A 21,968-nucleotide genomic window follows, 5' to 3' on the forward strand; every position below is an offset into this window, starting at 1 on the left:
CTTAGCATAAAGCATCGTAGCATAAAGCAGATCTCAGCTCAGGTCACGATCTTGTGGTTCGTGAGTCGGAGACCCGCGTCGGGCTCTGCCCCAATGGCACGGAGCCTGATTGGGATTCTGTCCCTCCTTCTCTCTGTCCCTCCCACCCCCCTCAAAATAAATAAATAAACTTAAAATTAAAAAAAAATTCTGATATCAATCCTAGAGGGCACAACTAAAGCCCCGGAAGTGGTTTCTCTGAACAGCCAGTGCTTCAAGCCCTGTAAGGCATGAAGCCTCATGAATGACCACTTCTGTAGTTTAATAATTTAATGCCAATCGTAGATGCTTTGAAGGAGGAGTCCTAGAAAATTTTGAAAGTGAAAATGAGGAAATCTTGGAGCGCCTGGGTGGCTCAGTCAGTTAAGCCTCTGACTGTGGCTCACGTCATGATCTTGTGGTTCGAGAGTTTGAGCCCCGAGTCGGGCTCTGTGTTGACAGCTCAGAGCCTGGAGCCTGCTTTGGATTCTGTCTCCCTCTCTCTCTCTGCCCCTGCCCCATTCAGGTTCTGCCTCTCTCTCAAAAATAAATGAGCATTAAAAATTTTTTTTTAAAAAGAAAATTAGGAAATGTAGAAAGCATGGGGTTAGAAGCCGCAATTGCTTGAAATATTGCAGGTGAAAATATGGGGCTCCTGGGGGACTCAGTCAGTTGAGCATCAGACTTCAGCTCTGGTCATCATCTCACAGTTCATGGGTTCGAGCCCCGCGTCGGGCTCAGTGCTGTCAGCGCAGAGCCCGCTTCAGATCCTCTGCCCCTCCCCTGCTCACGCTCTCTCTCAAAAATAAATAAAAACATTAAAAAATAAATATTATGGGTGAACACAAAAATGGCCACTGGTCCACCACAGAGAATGGCCAGATCCCCCAGGGCGCATCCATGCTTGGGGACTCTCGATGTCAAATTCTACGAAGCAGAACTTGTCAGGGAGCAGGCGAGACTGGGTGCGTGGCCACAAAATCAAAAGAAGCCAGAGCGAAATGCCACGTGGCACCCAGGCACGAATGCAGGAAACCCCCTGACGGGAAACCTGGCTCGGGTCATTTTATGCGTCCACTTGACCGGACCCCAGGGTGCCAGCCAGACACCATTGTGGGTGTGTCTGTGCTCGGGATAGGGTGAACACTGGAATTGGTAGAGCGGGTCGGGCTAAGCCCCCGGCTAGAATAAACAGTGGGCCCTCCCCGGAGGAAGAGAACGTTCTCCCTGCCTGACCCCCTTCTCCCTGCAACATCAGCTGGCACGGGAAGGGAACATCCACTCTTCCCGGGGCGTGAGCTCGCCGCCTTCACCTGGAACCACACCATGGGCTGTCCTGGGTGCCCGGGCTGTGGATTCACGCTGGAATTGTCACCACTGGCTCTCCGGGGGGTCCGGCTCGCCTGCACACCCGCAGGATCCGAGACTCGTCAACCTCCATAATCGCACGAGCCAAATCCTTATAACAAATCTCTTTAATAAGTGATGCACACACATACGTCCACATCCGACTGGTTCTTTGGAGAGCCCTGACTAATCCTCTGGGCACGATAGTTAACTCTGGGAGAAGGCGGGGGAGTGAGGGGCCTCCCTGAGTGTGTGTGTGAGAGAGAGAGAGAGAGAGGGAGAGAGAGAAACACTTTTTACTAAGACCATATATTATTTTAGTAGAAATAAAACAAGATCCAATTGTTTAAAGGCCCTCTTAATATCGCCTTCAGGATGATCTTGGAAGGGTGAAGTTCAGGCACCGTGGAAGCGGCCAGTGACACCCTGGGGAAATGTCTAGATCTGTTATGGTCCAGAGAGGAGCGGTCACAGTGGACACAGGGCACAGAGACTTCCCGGCCTGCCTCCCCTTAGAGAGTATTTTCCACGGGCCCCCACAGCTCCCGGGCTGGCGGTGTGGAGGGCTGTTGTTCCCCAAAACCTCTTCTGCAGGAGACCCCCCCACTACTGCCAAGGATTTGGGGGGTGGAGGGCGCTGTTTCCAGGGGCTGCGTCCCGCTGAGCGGCTCTGCTCCAAGCCCCCCTTCCCTCCCTGACCCATGTCCCTTGGGATGGGGTCCCCAGGAGCAGCTGGCTCGGACTGAACCTGTCTCTTCCAGACCCCCCACCCCTTCTTTGCTCCCCACCTCTTCCCAGCTCCCAACGACCAATCCACACAGTTTCAAGTCATTTCTTCTTCCCCTATTGAGCGGCCTGAGAATCATAATCGTGAGGGTGACTTGCTGAAAGAGGCGGGACCTCAGCATCTCCAGGGCGGTGATGCCCCCCCCCCCCCGCCCCTCCCCAGGCCTCTATTTTTCCTTTCTTCAAAATCCTCCGGTGAGCTGGGGGGCGGGGCAGGGGGCGGGGCTTCTAACCCGTGATGTTCTGCCTCATCTCGCACACCCAGCGCTGCACCTGCTGGCAGAAATTGTCATTCCAGCGGCCATTGGAGCGGACTTCCGCGCAGTCTTCGCCTCCTCCCACCTCGTGGCCCTGCCAGTCGTCTGGCTGAGTGGCGGCCCAGTTCCTAGGAAGGCAGGCTAGAGCTCAGGCTTTGACCCCTACCTACCCCTGCAGCCCTCACCCCCCCTCCCCCCCCAGCCCCCAGCTCAGGAAAAGCACATCCCGAGGAGAGGAGGGGGCCAGGGAGCGCACGCTGCAGCCTTGGAGGTTGGGAACCTGGGAGGGGGAGGCCTGGGGACTTTGGTCCCCGAGGGAAGGGTGGGAGTGGCTGGCCCCAGGCCAAACGAAGGAGGACGAGGGGGGAGCCACTTACTTGTAGCCATGATTATAGTCTGTGCCATCCACCCACTTCCACGAGCCATCGCTGTCCGTGAGACCTATCCAGGCATCAAAGGGGTTTATGTGCTGTGAAATGAACTTCTGGAAAACAGGTGGTGTGACAAGTAAGGGAGATGATTCATTTCCAGAAGTACCAACTAAAAGCTGGGCTATCTGGTTAACAGGAGTTTCCGGCCTATTGGAAATCTGCACGGACCTCCCCACCCCCACAGTGGGGTCCCAAACCCTTAGACACCTCACTTCCTAGTTCTCCCACCAGCCTCCGTTTGGCGGGATTCTTTTTCAAAGGCTTTGCAATGAGCACGCGCCACCGAACTAACGTCTCTGCGTCGCCCCAGGGAACGTCCACTCGTTCTAATCAGACTACGTTGTGCCTCCCGTGGGCGGGCCCAGGCCACGTCGGCGTAAGGCTGTACCCTCTGTAGCATGCAGCCAATGAGGAAGCAGGGGAGGGACTTCAGCTGGGAGATAAATGGTCTGCTGTAACCGCGGAGTGCGCCTGTCCGTCAGACGCCCCCTCTTGTAGCAACGTTGATCAGAGCCTCGCTTCACTGCGCTCGGAGTCTCGGCGTCCCCGCTTAGATTGGGGCAGCGGGCTTGTGTCTCACAAGCGGGGAGGAAGGTTCTAGTCCCTGGGACCTCCATTCAGGCCATAGCTGTGACTCCTTGAGTCTTCTGCAGCTCCATCTGAAGCACCAGCTCCCAGCACAACTATTCCCGTCTTTCCTTCTGTAACTGGAGTTATTATTTGGTGGACGTTGGCTGGGCTAAACATCGTGCTAAGTGATTTACGAAGATTCTCTTATCTGATCCTTACAAAGTCTCTAAATTTGGCATCCTGGTGATTCCCACTTCACATAAACGAGGTTAAGGAACTTGAGGTAGCTGCAGAGCCCAGGAAGTCCAGTGTCCAAGGGTGGGGAGGTGGGGGGGGATGGGGGGTGGGACCTCCGCCCCCTGACCTGACGCCATTTCATTCCCAGCTCACAGCTGCTACTCCGACTCAAGCCCTTTCCTTGTCTCCTACCCGTGACCTCTGACTCTTGGAATTCTGATTCTGGCCCCTGCCCCTGCTGCCCCCATGGACCCCAACACCCATTCAGGATCTCAGTTTCAGGGGAACCCAGGTGGCTCAGTTGGCTAAGTATCCAACTTCGGCTCAGGTCATGATTCCACAGTCTGTGGGTTCGAGCCCCGTGTCAGGCTCTGTGCTGACAGCTCGGAGCCTGGAGGCTGCTTCGGATTCTGTGTCTCCCTCTCTCTCTGCCCCTCCCCTGCTCGCGCTCTGTCTCTCTGTCTCTGTCTCTCTTTCTCAAAAATAAACATTTTTCAAAAACCTTTTAAAAGCAAAGAAGAGATGACTGATGTAAAATACCAGAGAAAATATCCAAGAAAAAAAATAATACGACGCTACGTGAAGGGAAGAAACCCAAGAGGAAGATTTGAGCTCTGCAAGAAAGCCCAGGAGCCCCTCAGAAAGCCGGGCGTCGAGTATAAACTATAGGCTTGAGGACAGGACCGCAAGGCAGAGGGAAAGAGAGAAAAACAAGAAGCAAAGGGCACAAGGTGGTGGCTGGGGACGGCACATCACAGAGGTATATTTGCATGACCAGTTCCAGAAAAAGAAAGAGCCCACGCAAGGAAAAAAAAAATGTAATGTTTATGTATTTAAACATATGTTTAAAAAGTTAGAAAACCCAACTTGACGGATTAAGAGGACACTCCTGACCTCGGAGCAAAACCCCCAAGGAGAAGAATCAACAACGAGATATGCCTGGATGAGGCTGGTGAGATTCAAGACAGCAAGGACTCCAACCACTCGGGGCAAAACACTTCCAGAATCTCGGGGAGACTAGAAGGAGGAGGCATTAGCAACTTCAAAGTTGCTAAGAGGCTACATCTTAATCGCCGTCAACACAAAAAAGAAATGATGATTTTTGTGACACGCTAAAGGTGTTAGCAAGGAGCAATCATATTGCAATGTGTAAATGTATCAAGCCCACACACTGTAGGCTTCAAACTTACACAATGTTACATGTCAATGATATCTCAACTAAAAAGGAAAAAAAAAAAAAAAAGGCAGGGGCGCCTGGCTGGCTCAGCCAGTAGAGCATTGAATTCTTGATCTCAGGGTCATGAGTTTGAGTCCCACATTGGACATGGAGCTACTTAAAAATGAACCCCCCCCAAAAACCCAAAAAACAAAAAAACAAGGCACGTAGATAAGAATAAGTGGGCTGGTTTCCTCACCTTTCATATGGGAAGTTATATGAACTCGCTGATTTTTTTAAGCCAATAAATTTCAGCCCATCATTTACATAATTTTAAATGCAATTTAGCAATTCGAAGTCATCATTAGTATAATTAAAAATAAGCCAAGTCTAGGGGCACCCGGGGGGGTTCAGTCGGTTAAGCATCTGACTTCCGCTAGGTCATGATCTCACAGTCTGTGAGTTCGAGCCCCGCGTCGGGCTCTGTGCTGACAGCTCGGAGCCCGGAGCCTGCTTCGGATTCTGTGTCTCCCTCTCTCTCTGTCCCTCCCCTGCTCGCACTCTGACTCGCTCTCCGTCAAAAAAATAAATAAACATTAAAAGAAAGTTTAACAGAGTTTTGGGGTGTGAGACCAAGGTCACTATTTTTTAAACTCCTCCCATGTAAAGGCTGGCATTATACATCCGAGGCTGAGAATCACCAATTTAAAACAGAGACTCCAAAAGCATGGACAGAGGCAGGTGAAGCAAAGTCAAGGAAGAAGAAAGGAAGGACCATCTACTTTTATCCGCATGCAAGGCCTGAAAGCAGACCCTGAGGGTCACGCCGTCACAAGGGCAGTCAGCCAGGGCCACCGCAAAGCTGGGGCCATCACGAACTTACTGTGGGTCAGAGCACAGAGCACAGAGATCTCAGGTTGACCCACGTGAAACGGGCATTTTTTTTTTCAAGTCAAAAGTGCTTGCACATGAGCAGTTTCAACCTGATCGGCAAAGCGAAATATGTTTATAATTATTCTACCGTATAAATACATATATACACTGATAAATTTGATATATTAGTATATATAAATTTGATACATTGGCATATTGATATAATATGTTGATATCTTTATATATGTTTTTTTTAATTTTTTTTACATTTATTTATTTTTGAGAGCCAGAGAGAGACAGAGCAAAAGTGGGGGAGGGGCAGAGAGAGAGGGAGACACAGAATCCGAAGCAGGCTCCAGGCTCTGAGCCATCAGCACAGAGCCCGACGCGGGGCTCGAACCCACGAACTGTGAGATCGCGACCTGAGCCGAAGTCGGACGCTCAACCGACTGAGCCACCCAGGCACCCCATATATATGTTGATATATAAACATACATAGTTGACATATTGATCAATGTCTATATGTTTGATATATTGATATCTTTATATATGTTGATATATAAATATATATGATATATTGATCAATGTCTATACATTTGATATATTGACATATTGATATCTTTATATATGTTCGTATATAAATATATATATTTGCTATGTTGACCAATGTCTATATGTTTGATATATTGGCATATTGATATCTTTATATATGTTCATATATAAATATATATATTTGATATATTGATAAGTATATATTCAATATACATATTCAGTAAATATATTCTGGCAATATGTCGAGTTGAAAACACTGGCTAAGGAGGTGAGCGAATCTGAATTCTGACTCTGTCCTGCATTACGGGCAAGTCACTTGACCCTCCCCCCTTTTTCTTAGTCCCCTCATCTCAATCGCTTCTCAGCCTTTTGGCTAAGATCAAGTGTAGTCCCCTCATCTCTGCCTCCCTCAAAGGGGGGTCCGAGCGCCCGCCCCATAGGGTCGTGAGGATTACAGGTGAACGCATGAAAACTCCTCGCACGCAGCAAAGACGCAATGACCGATCCCCGTCGTATCCTCCTTTTCAGAAAATCACCCCCCCCCCCTTCTGATGGCTTGGTCCTCCCCTGGGAACACGTGTTCGCGGCTGTGGCTGGTGGCAGCGGTGGGCAGGGGAGACCTGAAGCGCTTTGGAGGGACCCAGGAACCCTGCCCACTCCGTCCCTTTCAGCCCATGACCGACCCCACCCCAAGTCCAGCAAGAAAGGCCCGGGCGTCCACACTGTGCCGTCGGAGCACCTGTGCCCGAGCTCCTGGCGCTAACGTCCCACCTCTTAGAATCAGTGGCCGCTTCGCCATGAACTTCCCGGCCTCGGCCACACCTCTGCTTCTGGACGCTTCCTTTGGTTAGAAAATAATACTAAAGCAGCCTGCCCAGCCCCCCCCCCCCCCCCCCCCCCCCAGCATACCCTGGGCCGCGCTCACCTGCTCCTCCCTGGAGTTGACGACCACCAGGTGCGCGTTCTCCAGCCGGCAGTACTTCTCGGCCTCCGGCCAGGTCTTCCCGGAGCGCGAGAACCAGTAGCAGCTGCCCTCGAACTCCAGCCAGTTGGTCGGGCAGCATTCTGTGCCTGAGGGGCCGGGGGCGCGGGGAGATGAGCCCCGGCAGGAGGGCACAGGCGCCCTGGGACCGGGGACCCCGTGCCCGGGCCCTACCGTTGCTCCGGAAGAAGGCCATCTGACAAGTCAGGATGCGCAGGTCCACGGGGAAGTGCTTCAGATGAAGGAGCAGGGTGGCGTGATCTAGGGCACCGGGCGACGGACACGGTGGGCATCGCGTGGCGGGCAGTGCGGGCGCCAGCCCGCCGGGACCCCACGCGGGAGTTCGCGCGCTCACGCATTCACGCTGCGCGCGCACCCACACGACGCACGCTCGCACGCGCGCACACCCCCCGGGGAGGGTCTCTGACCTGCTTCCAGGTCCTTCTGCTGTTTCTCCAGCTTGGCCTCCAGAGAGGTCAGCAGGTCACTGGCATTGCCCCCTGAAAAGGAGGACGGTTCAAGCATTCCCCCCCCTCCCTGCCCCACCTCGACCCTGCGTCCCGGCCCCAGGCCTCCCCACCTCCACCCCGTCCCCACAGCGGCTTTCTAAGCCTAAGCAGGGTCCCCACGTTCCCAAAACAGACCCCCCCACTTCATTAGCAGGGCCTGCCGGCATGACCCCTCACCACTTAGCCCCCGCTTCGCAGGGTCTTCCTCACCTGCTGGCCTCGCAGCTTCTGTTCCCTCCACCCGGCACTAACCCCCACCCTCTGCACCTGCCTGATCATCCTTCCGGGTCCCTCCGCCCAGGGATCCCGTCCCTGGAAGCCTGGGGGCCCCCTACCCCCAGCACCCCAAGCACGCCCCCCTCCTGCTGCCCCCGGGGAGGCGCCCCCTCACCATGCGAGCTGAGAGCGCCCATCTCCGTGAAGACGCCGGAGGAGAAGTGGCTGAAGTTCTCTTTCAGGATCCGCAGCTCCTCTTGAAGCTGGGCTCCTTGTCGGGGGCGGGGGACAGAAGGGACAGGGCAAAGTGGAGCGGGCTGTGTCCCCAAGGACAGCCCCTCCCCGCCCCGGCCCCGCCCGGCCCCTGCGACCCTCACTCTGGGACCCGATGACGCAGACGGCCACCAGCAGCAGGACGTTGAGGCCCAGGATGAGCAGACTGAGGCGGAGCCTGGAGCATAGACGCTGCAGCAGCCACGGCGGGCGAGGAGCGGGCCCTGGCGGAGAAGGGGCGTCAGAGGGAAGGGCCTGGGGGCGGGAGGCCTACAGAGCGCACCGTGGGAGCGCCGGGGGAGCGGAGCCCCGGTGGCCGGGAGGAGAGTCGGTGGGGGTAACCGGGGAGGGAGTCACTGGGCTTTGACCCCAGGGCTCAGGCCCCGCACACACCGCATCCGCACGCTCACCCCACGTGCACACGTGCCGCCGCAGGTGCACGGGGCGCGCGGTGTCACGTCATCCGTGGGCAAAGCCCCGCTCTCGGACCCGGGGACCCGGAGGCCCGGCTCCGTGTTCTTGCAACGCGCGCCTGGGCCGCTCGGACACGTCCCGCACCGGAAGAAGCCCCCCCCCCCCCTTCAGTCCAGGTCATTCCACCGCAGACCGCGCCCTCCCAGCCCCTTGTCCGTTTCCTGCTGCACTCGACAACCACCCCCCCGTCCCTCCCTCCGCTGTGAACTCTCCCCTGTAGCCTCAGTCACCTCACAGAAACTCGGACCCCCACACACGGGCACACCCGTTTCCCAGTTCCCGGGCGCCGGCAGCGGGACGTGCAGGCCCAGGATGAGCACACACTCTCATGAGCGCACGTTCTCGCACACTCTGTCACAAACACACCCCAGCTTCGCAGGCACTGAGCTGGCTTCTCCCCGCCCAGAGTCCCCTGGCCTGGGGCAGCGCTGACCTCCGGGCCGAAGCCCCCGCTCAGGCACCTTCACCTGCAACAACACTTCTTTGCCTCACACCCCACTTTCCTCTGTCCCCATCGCCATGACACCTTGACACCCCTGCACCCTGGAGGGGTCGGGGGGGAGGTCAGCCAGAGGCCCGGAGGCTTCCTCCCCAGTCTCCCTCCTGCCACCATCCCGAAGTGGACACTCCCTGGGAGTGACCAGCCAGAACTCCTGAGATCCTGACTCCAATGACTGTCACCTCCTCCCCTTCCCACTGGGGACTCCATCCTGAGCCAGGGAGGCCACGTCTCCACACTCCACTGCGAACACAGCCTCCCCTGTGCCCGACACCCTCCCCCTCACGCCCTCCTGACGCCCGGGGCGTCTCTCCATCCAGAAGCTGTCCCTGACCACAGTCTTCCCCAGCCAGGTAGGTTCCCGGGGCTGAGTCCGACCGCTCTCTCCAACCCCGTCCGCTGCTCAGGCCCCCGTCCTGCTTCCCAGCCTGACCTAGGACCCATAGACCCCAATCCTGGGCGAGGGCGGCAACCCGTCCCCACACCCCCGCTCAAATCAGACCGCCCGCGGCCGACACGGACAAGTCTTGGTGCCTCAACGTTCTCGTGCCCGCTTCTGTGAGGGACCCCAAATCGCCAGACTCACAGAAGTCTAAGATGACGGTTGCCGGGGTCCAAGGAAATGGGGAGTCGCTGTTCGACGGGTACAAAGCTGCGTTTATGCAAGACGAGTAAGATCCGGACATCTGCCGTACAGCTCCGTGCCCGTAGCTCACAGCACGCTGTCGTGCCCCGAGCCGCTGGCTAAGAGGGTAGGACTCGGATTCAGGGTTCTTACCACATAAGAAACATGGAGGTCAGAAGACGAGCCACCTGACTGGATGGTTCTGAGAACACAATGAGGTCAAATATAAAAGGTGCTGCCCAGGCAAGTTTCAAGGTAAAAGCCAAAGTCGGCCAGGGGCGCCTGGGTGGCTCAGTCAGTTAAGCATCCGACTTCGGCTCGGGTGGGGATCTCACAGTTCGTGAGTTCGAGCCCCGCGTCTGTATCTGTGCTGACAGCTCGGAGCCTGGAGCCCGCTTTGGATTCTGTGCCTCCCTCTCTCTCTACCCCTCCCTTGCTTGCACTCTGTTTCTCTCTCTCAAAAATAACTAAACATTAAAAAAAAAAAAAGCAAGGGTCTGCCAGACGTGGAAAAACAGAGGCTACATTCACCCACCCTGCCAGAAACAACCAAGATATAAATCAGCCACCTCTCTCAAGACACTTGAACCTCAGGCAACAAAGGGCAAGGGTCCGGGGAGACGGGGAAAATGATATGGGCCCCAGTGGTCACCTGCCTGCTTCTAGGAGACAGTTTTCAGGACTTGGGCAGGGAGGGGAAATCCCAGCAGGGCCCAGCAGACTCTCCAAGCTGAAGAAGCGAGAGTTTGGGGAGACCACAAGGGCAGAGTTCAGACAGGAGGGAGATGCCCAGAGAATTCTGGTCTGCGGAGGGCTGCACACTGATCAACACGTGCATGTCAGGAAAACTCCCCAAGGCCAGGCAAGATCAAACCAACCTGGAAGGGCAAAGGAACCCTGTGTGGCACTCATACAGGACCGGGAATGGTACCTTGGGAGGGCTCCAGACCCGCCTGACAAATCATAAAAGTGGGGACGCCTGGCTGTCTCAGCTGGAAGAGCACGTGACTCTTGGTCTGAGTCATGAGTTCAAGCCCTGAGTTGGGTGTAGAGATTACTAAAAAAAAAAATTAAATAAACTTAAAAAAATAAGGTAACAATTTTCTTTTAAAAAATTCATAAAAGCAAAACCCAAAAGGATCAGATCGACTCCAAGTTGCTTAACTGCACCCCAGAACAAAGCTCAAGAATATTCAGAGGAATATAACTATATCCAGCACACAACACAGTAAAGTTCACAATGTCTAGCCTGCACTCAAAGATTACCAGACATACAAAGAGGCAGGAAAACACAACTCATGTTGAGGAGGTTCATAAATCTATCAACACCAAGCCAGAGGCACCTGTGTGGCTCAGTCACTCACACGTGACTCTTGATTTTGGTTCAGGTCATGATCTCATGGTTCATGGGTTCAAGCCCCATATTGGGCTCTGCACTGACAGCTAGGAGCCTGCTGGGGATTCTCTCTCTCTCTCTCTCTCTCTCTCTCTCTCTGCCCCTCCCTCATTCAGGGGGTCTCTCTATCTCTCTCAAAGTAAATAAATAAACCTAAAAGAAAGTCCAGAATGGATGCAGACATTAGAATTAGCAGACAAGGGCATTAAAACAGATATTGTAAAAATATTCTAGATGCTTAAAAATGTAACTACAGGGGCACCTGGGGGCTCAGTCAATTAAGCATCTGACTTCGGCTCAGGTCATGATCTCACAGTTTGTGAGTTCGAGCCCAGCATCGGGCTCGGTGCTGACAACTCGGAGCCTGGATCCTGCTTCGGATTCTGTGTCTCCCTCTCTCTCTGCCCCTCCCCCACTAGTACTCTGTCTCTTTCTCGCTCAAAAATAAATAAATATTAAAAAAAATTTTAATAATAAAAAATGTAAGTACACATCAAAGAAGATACTTAAAAAGTCCCACCTCTGTGAAAGGGACAGAGGCCTCGGGGAGACAGAGCAATCGGCAGCTGGGGGAGAGGGAGCAAAGCCCGGGAAGCTGGGCGCTCACCTGCGCGGAAGGGGTCTTCTCTCCTGGGGTTGTGCCCGTGACGGCCCGGCCCCTCCCCTCCACCCGGCTGGTGGTCGTTTCCCTCGGAGTCCAGCTGCTGGATGTTTTGAAAGTCCTTGGCCATGCTGGGTGCAGGGCTGGAGCCTGGGCGGTTGAGGCTCCTCTGAGGACTGGGGCTGAGTTCGGGCTGAAGCTTGAGCTAAGATGTGAATTCGGGCAGAGGCTGATGGGGGGGGGTGGGTGGAGGACCCGAGCACACCGAGGCTACCGTCTGGGTTGGGTCTAAGGTTGGAGGGGAGTTTGGGGCTGAAACGCAGCTGGGTCTCGTCCCTTCTCAGGACACTGCTTGGGCCGGGACCCGGCCAGGAGCCCTCCTTCCCCGCTTTCATGGACCAAACCCCCCTCCTCCACCAGCCCCCACGGTCCCTGCGCTAGGGTCTCCTCCATACCAAACATCCCCAGTCCCACCTGCCCCTGACTTTGGTTACCTGTCAGGGGTATGGAGGGCTGACGCCCGGGTCCCTCAGGCGGCCCGGCCCCAGGGCGAGGAGGGGCTAGACCCCGGAAAAGTGGGCCAGGTGGTACCAGGAGTGCTGGCCCAGGCGAGGGCCCCGAGTCCGTGTGTCTGAGTGTCCAAGCGGTTCTAACCTGGCCTCTCCTGTCCCCGGGACTTTGGACAGTAAATAGAAGTGGAAACAGGGTTGGAACTCAGGCAAAGTGTCGTGGGGGCGGGGGACACGACTGTCTCTATTCTTCCCAGAGAAAGGGGTCTCCTGGCCTGCCCCCCTCACCCCCCGCACGCCGGTCACCTCGTGCCTCGCTGCACCGTTCGGGAGGGGTGCGGGCCAGGAGGGGGCTGGGGCTCAGTTCACTGTTTCCCCTCTGCCCCTCCCCCCTTCCACGCCCTGCCCCTGAATTTCCCAGAATTGTTGGTGTCTCCAAATATGCCCGGGCCCGGATCAGAGGCGCCGGTTCTCTGCTCTTGCCCAATGTGCGGGCTCAGCACAGGCCCCCCAGCTCTGGGCTGACTCACCTCACTCTCCTGGGAATAAAGCCCCTCAGGACCAGCTTCGCCCTCCTGTGCTGAATGGGTCCCAAGGCGGCCCCCCAGGGCTGGCACTTCTGTGGCCCCCACCTCCCAGGGGAGGGAATGGGGCCTCGGGAAGATGAAGGGACCTTCCCTGGGCAGGCAGAGAGAAGCAGCCCAGCGTAAAAGAGGGGAGAGGTCAGGGGCACCCCCGGGGCTCAGCCGGTTAAGCGTCTTGATCTCAGCTCAGGTCATGATCTCACAGTTCGTGCGTTCGACGCCCGCATCGGGCTCTGTGCTGATGGCGGGAAACGGCTTGGGGTTCTGTCTCTCCTTCTCTCTGCCCCTCACCGGTTTATTCCTCTCTCTCTGTCTCTCAAGGTAAATAAATAAACTTAAAAAAAAAAAAAATAAGAGGGGAAAAGTCACCGGAGCTCACCATAGCTTGAGAAAGAAAACAGCTTTCGTCCCTGATTTTGTGACCCTCACCAAACGCCTGCTGGCCGAGGACAGAGTTTCTCTGATTCAGCTAAGTCCTTGTGCTGAAAAGGTATCAGGGGCCTGTGTTTTCTGGCGGGAACTTGCAGACACACGGGACAGCCACACATCCCAACCTCCTGCCTTCCTGCCAGGTCCCCAAGGCAGTGGTGGCTGCTTTGGTTTTTTGACCATATCCCTCAGTCAGACACACGCACCCCCCCCCCCACACACACACTGTGCTTCACTTTGTTCTGATGCCCCAGCACCTGCCACATAGCAGGTGCTTAACAAGTATTTGCTGAAGAAACCAGCGGATGAAGGAGTGAATTGGTACATGCGTTGTGGACGCGACGGTTTCCTACAACAGTGCTCACCTCGCTCCCCCGCATCCTACTTCGTGACCACGTGACCACGTAGCCGAACTTTCCCAGTCGGCTCACAGGCCACGCCCCCAGGCTTGGAAATCAGGGCTGGGAGGCCCCAGTCTGGGCAAGGAGGTGGTTTCAGTTCCAAGATTTGGGCAAGAACTTTGCCAAGTGGATTATCCACTGCCTGTGGAGGTGGGCCAGCTGCCATCCGGGGATGGGGGGGATGCTCGCTGGCCATCCACCTCCACGGAACTGGGTTCAACACCCCCCCCCCCCCGCACTGGCGAGATAGGACAGGGGACACGAGAGACACTTGCTGCGTCCTTCTCTTTCTCCCTGTTCCAAAGTCAGCATTTTAGGGACGCCTGGCTGGCTGAGTCAGTAGAGCGTGCAACTCTTGGTCTCGGGGTTGTGAGTCCGAGCCCCACGTTAGGTGTAGGGATTACTTAAAAATAAAATCTTGAGGGGCGCCTGGGTGGGTCAGTCAGTTAAGCATCTGACTTCCGCTCAGGTCATGATCTCACGGCTTGTGAGTTCGAGCCCCACGGCGGGCTCTGTGCTGACAGCTCGGAGCCTGGAGCTGCTTCGGATTCCATGTCTCCCCCTCTCTGCCCCTCCCCCATTCATGCTCTCTCTCTCTCTCTCTCTCAAAAATAAACATTAAAAAACTTTTTTTAATCTTGAAAATCAGGTTTTAATTTACCAAAAGCTGACATCTACTTGGATTATTTCTGAAGGTTTTATATTGCCTTACCGCTTTTGTTGGGTTTTTCTGATTTGGGTTATGGAATCCTGTTTTTATTTGGTTGATTTTGGCTTGGAATTTTGGGGGGGGGGGGGTACCTGAGGCACAGAAACTTAAGTTAGCTGCATTCCTGAGTTGGTGACACCCAATCTTCCCTCCTACTTCCCCTGTTCCCCCAGAGCCAATCCTCCTGCTCTCCACGGGCAGCCAGAATGGTGTCTTTGCTGCATGGGACAACCTCCAAAGATGGCGGCCATCAACTTCTCTTCTGATGGGCACGCAAGTCGCACCACCCTTCCAGAGCTACAGTCTACTTCCCCTCCCCGCGGAGCTGGGCTCACTGGGTGACTTGCCGTGGCCGATGGAAAGCGCTAGAAGGGATAATCTGCCAGTTCTGGGCCCAGGCTTCAGCTCTCAGTCTGGGAAGCCAGCCACCATGTTTTATGGGAGCCCAGCTACCCTGCTACAGAGACAGAGGCTTGGGCTGGAGGTGGGGAAGCAAGACACCATACGAACATTGAGAGATCGAGAGAGAGAGAGACAGAGAGAGAGACAGAGAGAGACAGAGAGAGAGAGAGACCACACGGGGAAATGCTGAGGCCTGAGGACGTGTGAACAAAGCCTTCTGGGAGCTTCCAGCCTAGCCCAGCCCAGCCCAACAGCTGAATACACCCGAGTGCATAACCCTAGCCAATGCGACATGGGCCCCCTGGCCGGGCCTGCCCTAATTTCTGGCCCCAGAGAGTCTTGAGACATAATAAGCGGTCGTTTGTTTTCAACCGCTGAAGTTGGGGGTGGATGTATGTTATGTATCAACAGGTAACCACAACAATATTTACTCTTCAATATGCATCCTTGTCAAATGTGTGCGTGTCTATTTGTCCGTTAGGTGCGTAAAGGGGACCTTGATAAATCTTTTGTTCCTGACCTTCCTCGCCCAGCAACAAATGTTTAAGATCCGTCCGCGTTGCTATTAGCACATCTGGCTTGTTGCTACGAACCCACTGGTGTGTGTCGATCGCGGTTTATTTACCCAGTCCCCTAGCGAGGAACCCTAGGCTGTCGCCAGCTCCCAACCGCCACCGTCTACACCGCGGCTGATGTTCCCACCACGTTTCCACGGGGACGTACATGAGAAGTTCTCTCGGAACTATATCCAAGAATGAAATCGCTGGGTCACGGGATATTCACGCACTTCATTCCAGGCACACGCACGTTTTTGCGCTGATGAGATCCGAGCCACAATATATATATATAGATATATATTTTTTTTTTTGGTGGTCTTTGTCCCCCTATTCTTTTTTCTGCTTGCCTGAGATCCTCCCCCTCCCCCCTCCCTGTCTCTCCCATCCCTGAGCCTTCCATAAGAATAGTAATAACCCAGAATTATCTTTCTGTCTTCTCTCTGCTGGTCACCATGTCCCTGCGCAGATCTAGGCAGAGACCTTCCCTGTATAATACGGTCAAATCACGAGATCACAAATTATTCTCAGGCTTGATTTGCCTGAGTCCCGTCAGGGCACACGTTTTCCAGAATGGCTATGCCCGAGGATACCGCCCCCCCCCACACACACACACTGGCCCATGACAGTCCACCCCACCCCTACCCCTCCAACCCCTATCTGGTTCATCCTTCTCAACCTTTGATACTATTCAACTTCCCAGTTGCTGCAGATCTGACACCTTCTTCCAGTTTCTTATTTCACATTTCCAGTTAAGAGTGGGCTTGGATACTTCCTCATCTGTGTGGTGATCATCTGAGTTTCCCCTTGTAAGAACTGCTGTTTTCATATCCTTTGTCTATTTTCCTATCGGGTTTCCTGAATCCACTTTGTGGATTAACCAGGATCTCTGGTGTATTCTAGACGCCTGTTCAAAAAACAAGAAAGCTCTTTCGAAAATAAAAAAGTAATAACAATAATATTGTTGAAGTCAAAAACTTAGGAGAAGCTTTGGAAGATAAATTTTAGGAAAGCTCCCAGGAAAGAGAGGGACAGAGAGAGAGAGAGAGAAAGAGCACGCGCAAAAGGACAAAGAGATAAAAAGAAAAAAACGTTTTAATAAGAAAATAGCTACATTAGGGGGACTCTTTTCCCCCCTCTGGCCTCATGTTTCCACGTATGTTTCTCATTAGGGAAACTCTCTGGGCCTCCACCCCAGCCCCCCAGCTCCCAGGCACGTAGGTCTGCCTAATTCTTGGATGAAATCTTAATAAGTCCTTTTGATTTAAGATTTTAAGTGAAACCTACCCTTCACTGCTTATCAGCAAAAAAGACGACATCTCCATATCCGTATATCTGTCTACTGAGACTTAGTTCAGAGGAGAGAGGGCTTTTCCTTCATCGGCCCTGTAAAACCTCCTTATTTGCCGTGAGACATCAACGTGGAGAGCGAACAACCCCCTGGGAGAAGTTCTAGAAGGAAAAACAGGGAACTAAAAGGGAGAAAGTTATCAAAGAAATGGTGCAAGAATGTTAGAATGAAAACATTGAGGCCTCTAATTCAGATCACCAACTAATTGCTCAGGTCAGTCACTGAAGAGTGACCCTAAGGGTGCCATTGTGAAATTTCAGAATACCAGGGAAGGTTCTGGAAGCCACTGGAGAGGGAGGGAAATCCCCTACAAAGACACGAGAATGAGAATGGACCCCACTCATCAGCTGTTAAATTCCGCACTGGGCAGGCAGGGGGCCCCTGGGCAGCTCAGTCGGTTCAGCGTCCCACTTCGGCTCAGGTCATGATCTCGTGGTTTGTGAGTTCGAGCCCCGCATCGGGCTCTGTGCTGATGGCTCGGAGCCCGGAGCCTGCTTCGGATTCTGTGTCTCCCTCTCTCTCTGCCCCTCCCCTGCTCGTGCTCTGTCTCTCTCTCTTAAAAATAAATAAGCATTTTTAAAAAGGTTTTTTAATGATTCTCGAAATAGTGCAAGTCGTCCTGATGAACGTGAGGTCAGCGGTGGCCAAGTCAGTCAACCACCCTGCAGGTAGGTGATAGAGACGGATCCTGCCCAGGCTGAATAAAGGGTAAAGAATTCTGTATTCACCGCCCCTCCCCTGCAGTGAAGCGAAGGGAGGCCCGAGCAACCTTAGTGGGTGTGCATAATTCCATCCTCTCCAATCTGACGCCCCAAAACATGTGGAATGGATTAAACGAGACCCAGGGAATGAGAGCTGTGAGTTTAACCCTAGCTTAGCAACTTCAAGAGGGCTCACCGATGCTCCAGGCCCCACATCCCCGTCTCCAGCTCGGACCAGCAAGAATCCTCAACCCCAGCTGACGTGCGATAGCAAAGCTCTCCCTCTAGGGAAGGATAGCCTTTTTCTTTTTTTAAATTAACTTATTTATTTTGAGAGAGAGAAAGAAAGCAAGCAGGGAAGGGGTAGAGAGAAGGAGAGAGAATCCCAAGCAGGTTCCAGGTTCTGAGCTGTCGTCACAGAGCCTGACGCGGGGCTCGAACGCACAGGCCGCGAGAACATGACCTGAGCCGAAGTCGGACGCTTAACCGACCGAGCCAGCCAGGCGTCCCTGAAGTTAGTCTTGTGATATCAGAGTAAAATGTAAAATCAAGCACTTGATGTTTGACTTGTGGTTTCAGTTGGAGGATATAAAATAATTCGATGGTGTTTGTAAGAGCATCAGTATGTTTAAGAGACCCCGAGATTCATTATGAATATTAATTTAACTTATCTGCTTAGTTAGGTTTTGCTTGCTCAAGGTCAGGCTTATTTATTTATATATGAGAGAGAGAGAGAGAGAGAGAGCAGGGGAGGGGCAGAGAGAGAGGGAGAGAGAGAAAGAATCCCAAGCAGGCTCCACATTGCCAGCCCAGAGCCCGATGCGGGGCTCGAACTCATGAACCATGAGATCGTGATCTCAGCTGACATCAAGAGTCAGAGTCAAACACGCTTAACCGACTGAGCCACCCAGGCGTCCCCAAGCATTTTTAAATACTTTAAATAAAATGCACTGAGTGTGTAAAGCCAGTTTAAAATGTTTCTGGGTGCTTAACTGCACTGCGAATGGGACAGATTATGTAAGAAAGTTTTGTGTCTTCAACTTGCATCACCGTCAAGAGCGAACGAGCAGGGGCGCCTGGGTGGCTCGGTCGGTTGAGCGTCCGCCTTCGGCTCAGGTCATGAGCTCGTGGTTCATGAGTTCGGGCCCCGCGTCGAGCTCTGTGCTGACAGCCCGGGGCCTGCTTCAGACTCTGTGTCTCCCTCTCTCTCTCTCTGCCCCTCCTCTGCTTGTGCTCTGTCTGTCTCTCTCTGTCAAAATAAGGTAAACATTAAAAAAAATTTTTTTAACAAAGTAACCGTAGGGGCGCCTATGTGGCTCAGTCGGTTTGAGTGTCCGACTCTTGATGTTGGCTCAGATCATGATCCCAGGGTTGTGGGATCGAGCCCCATATCGGGTGACTCGAAGCTGAGTGTGGAGCTTAATTAAGTCTTTCTCTCTCTCCCTCTGCCCCTCTCCCCCCCTATCGTTCTCTCTCTCTCTCTCTCTCTCTCTCTCAAATTACAAAAAAAGTAACAGTAAATAGTCCTTTCTGTAAACAACTGTGCCGCAAATAGCAAAAATCCACCTGACGTTAGGGCAAGCCGTCTAGGAGAAGTCATCCGGGACGCCAACAGCCCCCCCCCGACTGAGACCCCCACCCTGACCCCCAGCCCCCCAGCTCTCCCGGAGGCTGCAAAGGCGGTGCCCCCGTCCCGGCCACCCTGTTCCCGCCTCGGAGGCTGTGTCCTGTCCATCATCACCAACCTCGCCCTCCCCCTCCCCTGCTCTCTTTTTCCCACACCGCGTGTCTCCGTGAACTAGATCATGCATTTGGGGTACTCAGGTGATCACCTCTCCGCACGTCCTAGAGGCGGGCACCTCGCTCCCCAGGCCCAGGGCGACCATACCTACATGGGGTCTGTCCCCAGGGAGCGCGCGTGGGACGAGTGAGCCCGTGGCCTTTGTTTCTCACGTGTGTTTACACTCTGCGTCCCTGCCCAGACGCCAGCCCTTTGGGCTCAGGAACAATGTTACTCATCCCTCGGTCTCTGTGCCCAACCCCGCGACCCGCCCAGCAAAACGCGCACGGCCCGGCCTGAGTCCCGCCTGAACCGTGACCTCTTGAGTCAAACACACACTAGTGGGAACTTGGGTTCTGCCCCTTAGCAGCCCCGAGGGAGCCCTGGACACGCTCCCTGAGGTTTCTGAATCCGCTTTCTTTGGCTAAAAATGGATTATTATAACACTGCCTGCCTCGTGCTGGGCTCGTGGAATTGGAGGGGTGAGCAGGGGGAAGGTTGTCCGACATCCCAACTACACAAAGCCCATCTCCTCGCGGCTGGTGCTTAGTCAAAACCCACTCCCTCGCCCCTTTGGATGCGAGCACGGTGGGGTTCAGAGCCGAGGGCCGAGAAAGAGTTCTGGAGACATTTTTGGTGCCAGAAAGGTGGTTTTATTAAAGCACAGGGACAGGTCACAACGGGGGTTGTGAGGAGTGACTGACGGTAGGTTGGGAGGGAGACGGACGGGGACAGTGTTAGTCTCTAAGGAATTTTGGAAGCAAGGTTTCCAGGACCTTGAGGGAGGTAGCTGTTGTTGGGGACACGTCATCACCACCGTCTGGTAAGACCTCAGTCATGAGACCCTTCGGATATACATCAGGGGCCACAGGCTTGGAGGATGACGGCCAGCACACATCCTGCAGGGGGGAAGATTCCAGAGGAATCTTTCCGTTAAAGGAAACTTACGGGATCCTGCGGGTGTCGGTGGCCGGGGGTCGGGCTAAGAGCGCCTTGTGCCCCCGGCAAAGTGTCATTGAGACAGCTGAGGTCCTAGAGGAAGGTCACTCTGCCTGTTTTCAGGACTTGTCCACGGACTGCAGACAGGAACGACTTTCCATTTCTCATCTGCCTTTGTTCCCCACATTCCTTTCACTTCCCCCAGCTGCTGTGGAGAAAGCTCTCCTCCCCTCACCCCTGCAGCTTGGGGGTGCTCAATCTGCATTCACCTCCCCCAGTGCCTGGCCCCCGAGGGAGGCCCAGCTTCCTGCTGCTGGGGGGGGGGGGGAGCGGGGGTAAGGCAGAAGAACAGGTCCCTGGTTGACTATTTGGAGGCAACAATAATTTTGGGAACTTCAAAGGCAGGAAGTGAAAGGAAGGGTGTTGGGCCCCTGCCCCACTTCTAAGTCACCAAAATGAGGAATCCAGGAAAACCACCAGGAAGGGTCAAGGGGAGAAGCCTCTCCTGGGAGGAGAGTCGAAACGGCTCCCCTTGTCCCCCCTGCCCTCTGCTGACTTCTCCAGGTCTCTGTCCCCCTCCACATCAGCCTCATTCCTGCCCTCGCCCCTCCCCACCGCCTCTCTTCGTTCATTCGCTCCTGTGTTTCCCAGCAAGCATTTCTTCAGGGTCAAGGGTCAATTTGGAGAGAGGTCCTGAGCCGCTGTTAGAGTCCTCCGGAGGATGGCCGGAGACATGGGTCATAGAATCTTCCGGAATCCCAGCTGAGGGAGACCTAAGGCCACCCCCAGGCCAGCTACCTCCTTCCAGGGCAAGGAAACTGAAGCCAAAGAAGAGAGGCTGTGAGCAGCACTGATTTCTCCCCAGGCCTCTCTTCCCAGCTTGCAGACGGCCGCCTTCTTGCTGTGTCCTCACATGGCCTCCCCTCTGTATGTGTCTCTGCCTTAATCTTCTCTCCTTCTCCTTCTTCTTTTAATAATTTTTTTTTAATTTTTTTTTTAACGTTTATTTATTTTTGAGACAGAGAGAGACAGAGCATGAACAGGGGAGGGGCACAGAGAGAGGGAGACCCAGAATCCGAAGCAGGCTCCAGGCTCCCAGCCATCCGCACAGAGCCCAACGCGCGGCTCGAACCCACGAACCGTGAGATCATGATCTGAGCCGAAGTCAGACGCTCAATCGACTGAGCCACCCAGGCGCCCCATCACCTGTGGCCTTCGTCACGACCTTTAATAAGCTGGCAAATAGAAGCAAGGACCTCCCTGAGTTCGGCGAGCTGCTGCAGCAAATCAATCAAACCCAAGGAGGGGGGCGTGGGAACATCTGATCTATAGCCCGTCGGTCAGAAGCACGGGTGGTTCTGGGCTTGTAACTGGCATCCAGAGCAGGGGTGTGGGGGGTGGGCAGTTTTGTGGGACTGAGCCCCTGAGCTGTGGGGAAAAACCTCCACACGCCTGGTGACCAGAAGTATCCAAAGAACTGGGGTTTGGGGGGTGCCTGGGTGGCTCCGTCGGTTAAGCATCCGACTTTGGGTTTAGGCTCAGGTGATGATCTCACAGTTCATGGGTTCAAGTCCCGCGTCAGGCTCTGTGCTGACAGCTCAGAGCCTGGAGCCTGCTTCAGATTCTGCGCCTCCCCCTCTCTCTGCCTCTCCTCCACTCACGCTGTCTCTGTCTCTCTCAAAATAAATAAATAAACTTTAAAAATTAAAAAAGAAGAAAAGGGGCGCCTGGGTGGCTCAGTCGGTTAAGCGTCCGACTTCGGCTCAGGTCATGATCTCATGGTCCATGTCGGGCTCTGTGCCGACAG

At 54.2% G+C, this 21,968-nt stretch overlaps 1 protein-coding gene across 2 annotated transcripts; it reads right to left on the reverse strand.

Moving 5' to 3' along the window:
• Window positions 1-1,475: 1,475 nt before the first annotated feature.
• On the reverse strand, window positions 1,476-12,471 carry ASGR2 (asialoglycoprotein receptor 2). 2 transcript variants are annotated; one of them, XM_043582864.1, is made up of 9 exons: window positions 12,297-12,471; window positions 11,809-12,090; window positions 8,312-8,431; window positions 8,110-8,205; window positions 7,638-7,709; window positions 7,384-7,470; window positions 7,153-7,298; window positions 2,786-2,892; window positions 1,476-2,536 (listed from the first exon to the last, which is right to left on the reverse strand). In XM_043582864.1, the coding sequence occupies exons 2-9, from the start codon at window positions 11,930-11,932 to the stop codon at window positions 2,380-2,382; spliced, it is 909 nt and encodes a 302-aa protein (XP_043438799.1). In that variant the 5' UTR covers window positions 11,933-12,090; window positions 12,297-12,471; the 3' UTR covers window positions 1,476-2,379. The 2 variants fall into 2 exon arrangements, with proteins under 2 accessions (XP_043438799.1, XP_043438798.1); XM_043582863.1 differs by having other exon boundaries at window positions 11,809-12,007; window positions 12,297-12,470.
• Between the last annotated feature and the right edge of the window lie 9,497 nt (window positions 12,472-21,968).

The sequence above is a fragment of the Prionailurus bengalensis genome, chromosome E1 (genome assembly GCF_016509475.1).
Source record: "Prionailurus bengalensis isolate Pbe53 chromosome E1, Fcat_Pben_1.1_paternal_pri, whole genome shotgun sequence".
NCBI classification, from domain to species: domain Eukaryota; kingdom Metazoa; phylum Chordata; class Mammalia; order Carnivora; family Felidae; genus Prionailurus; species Prionailurus bengalensis.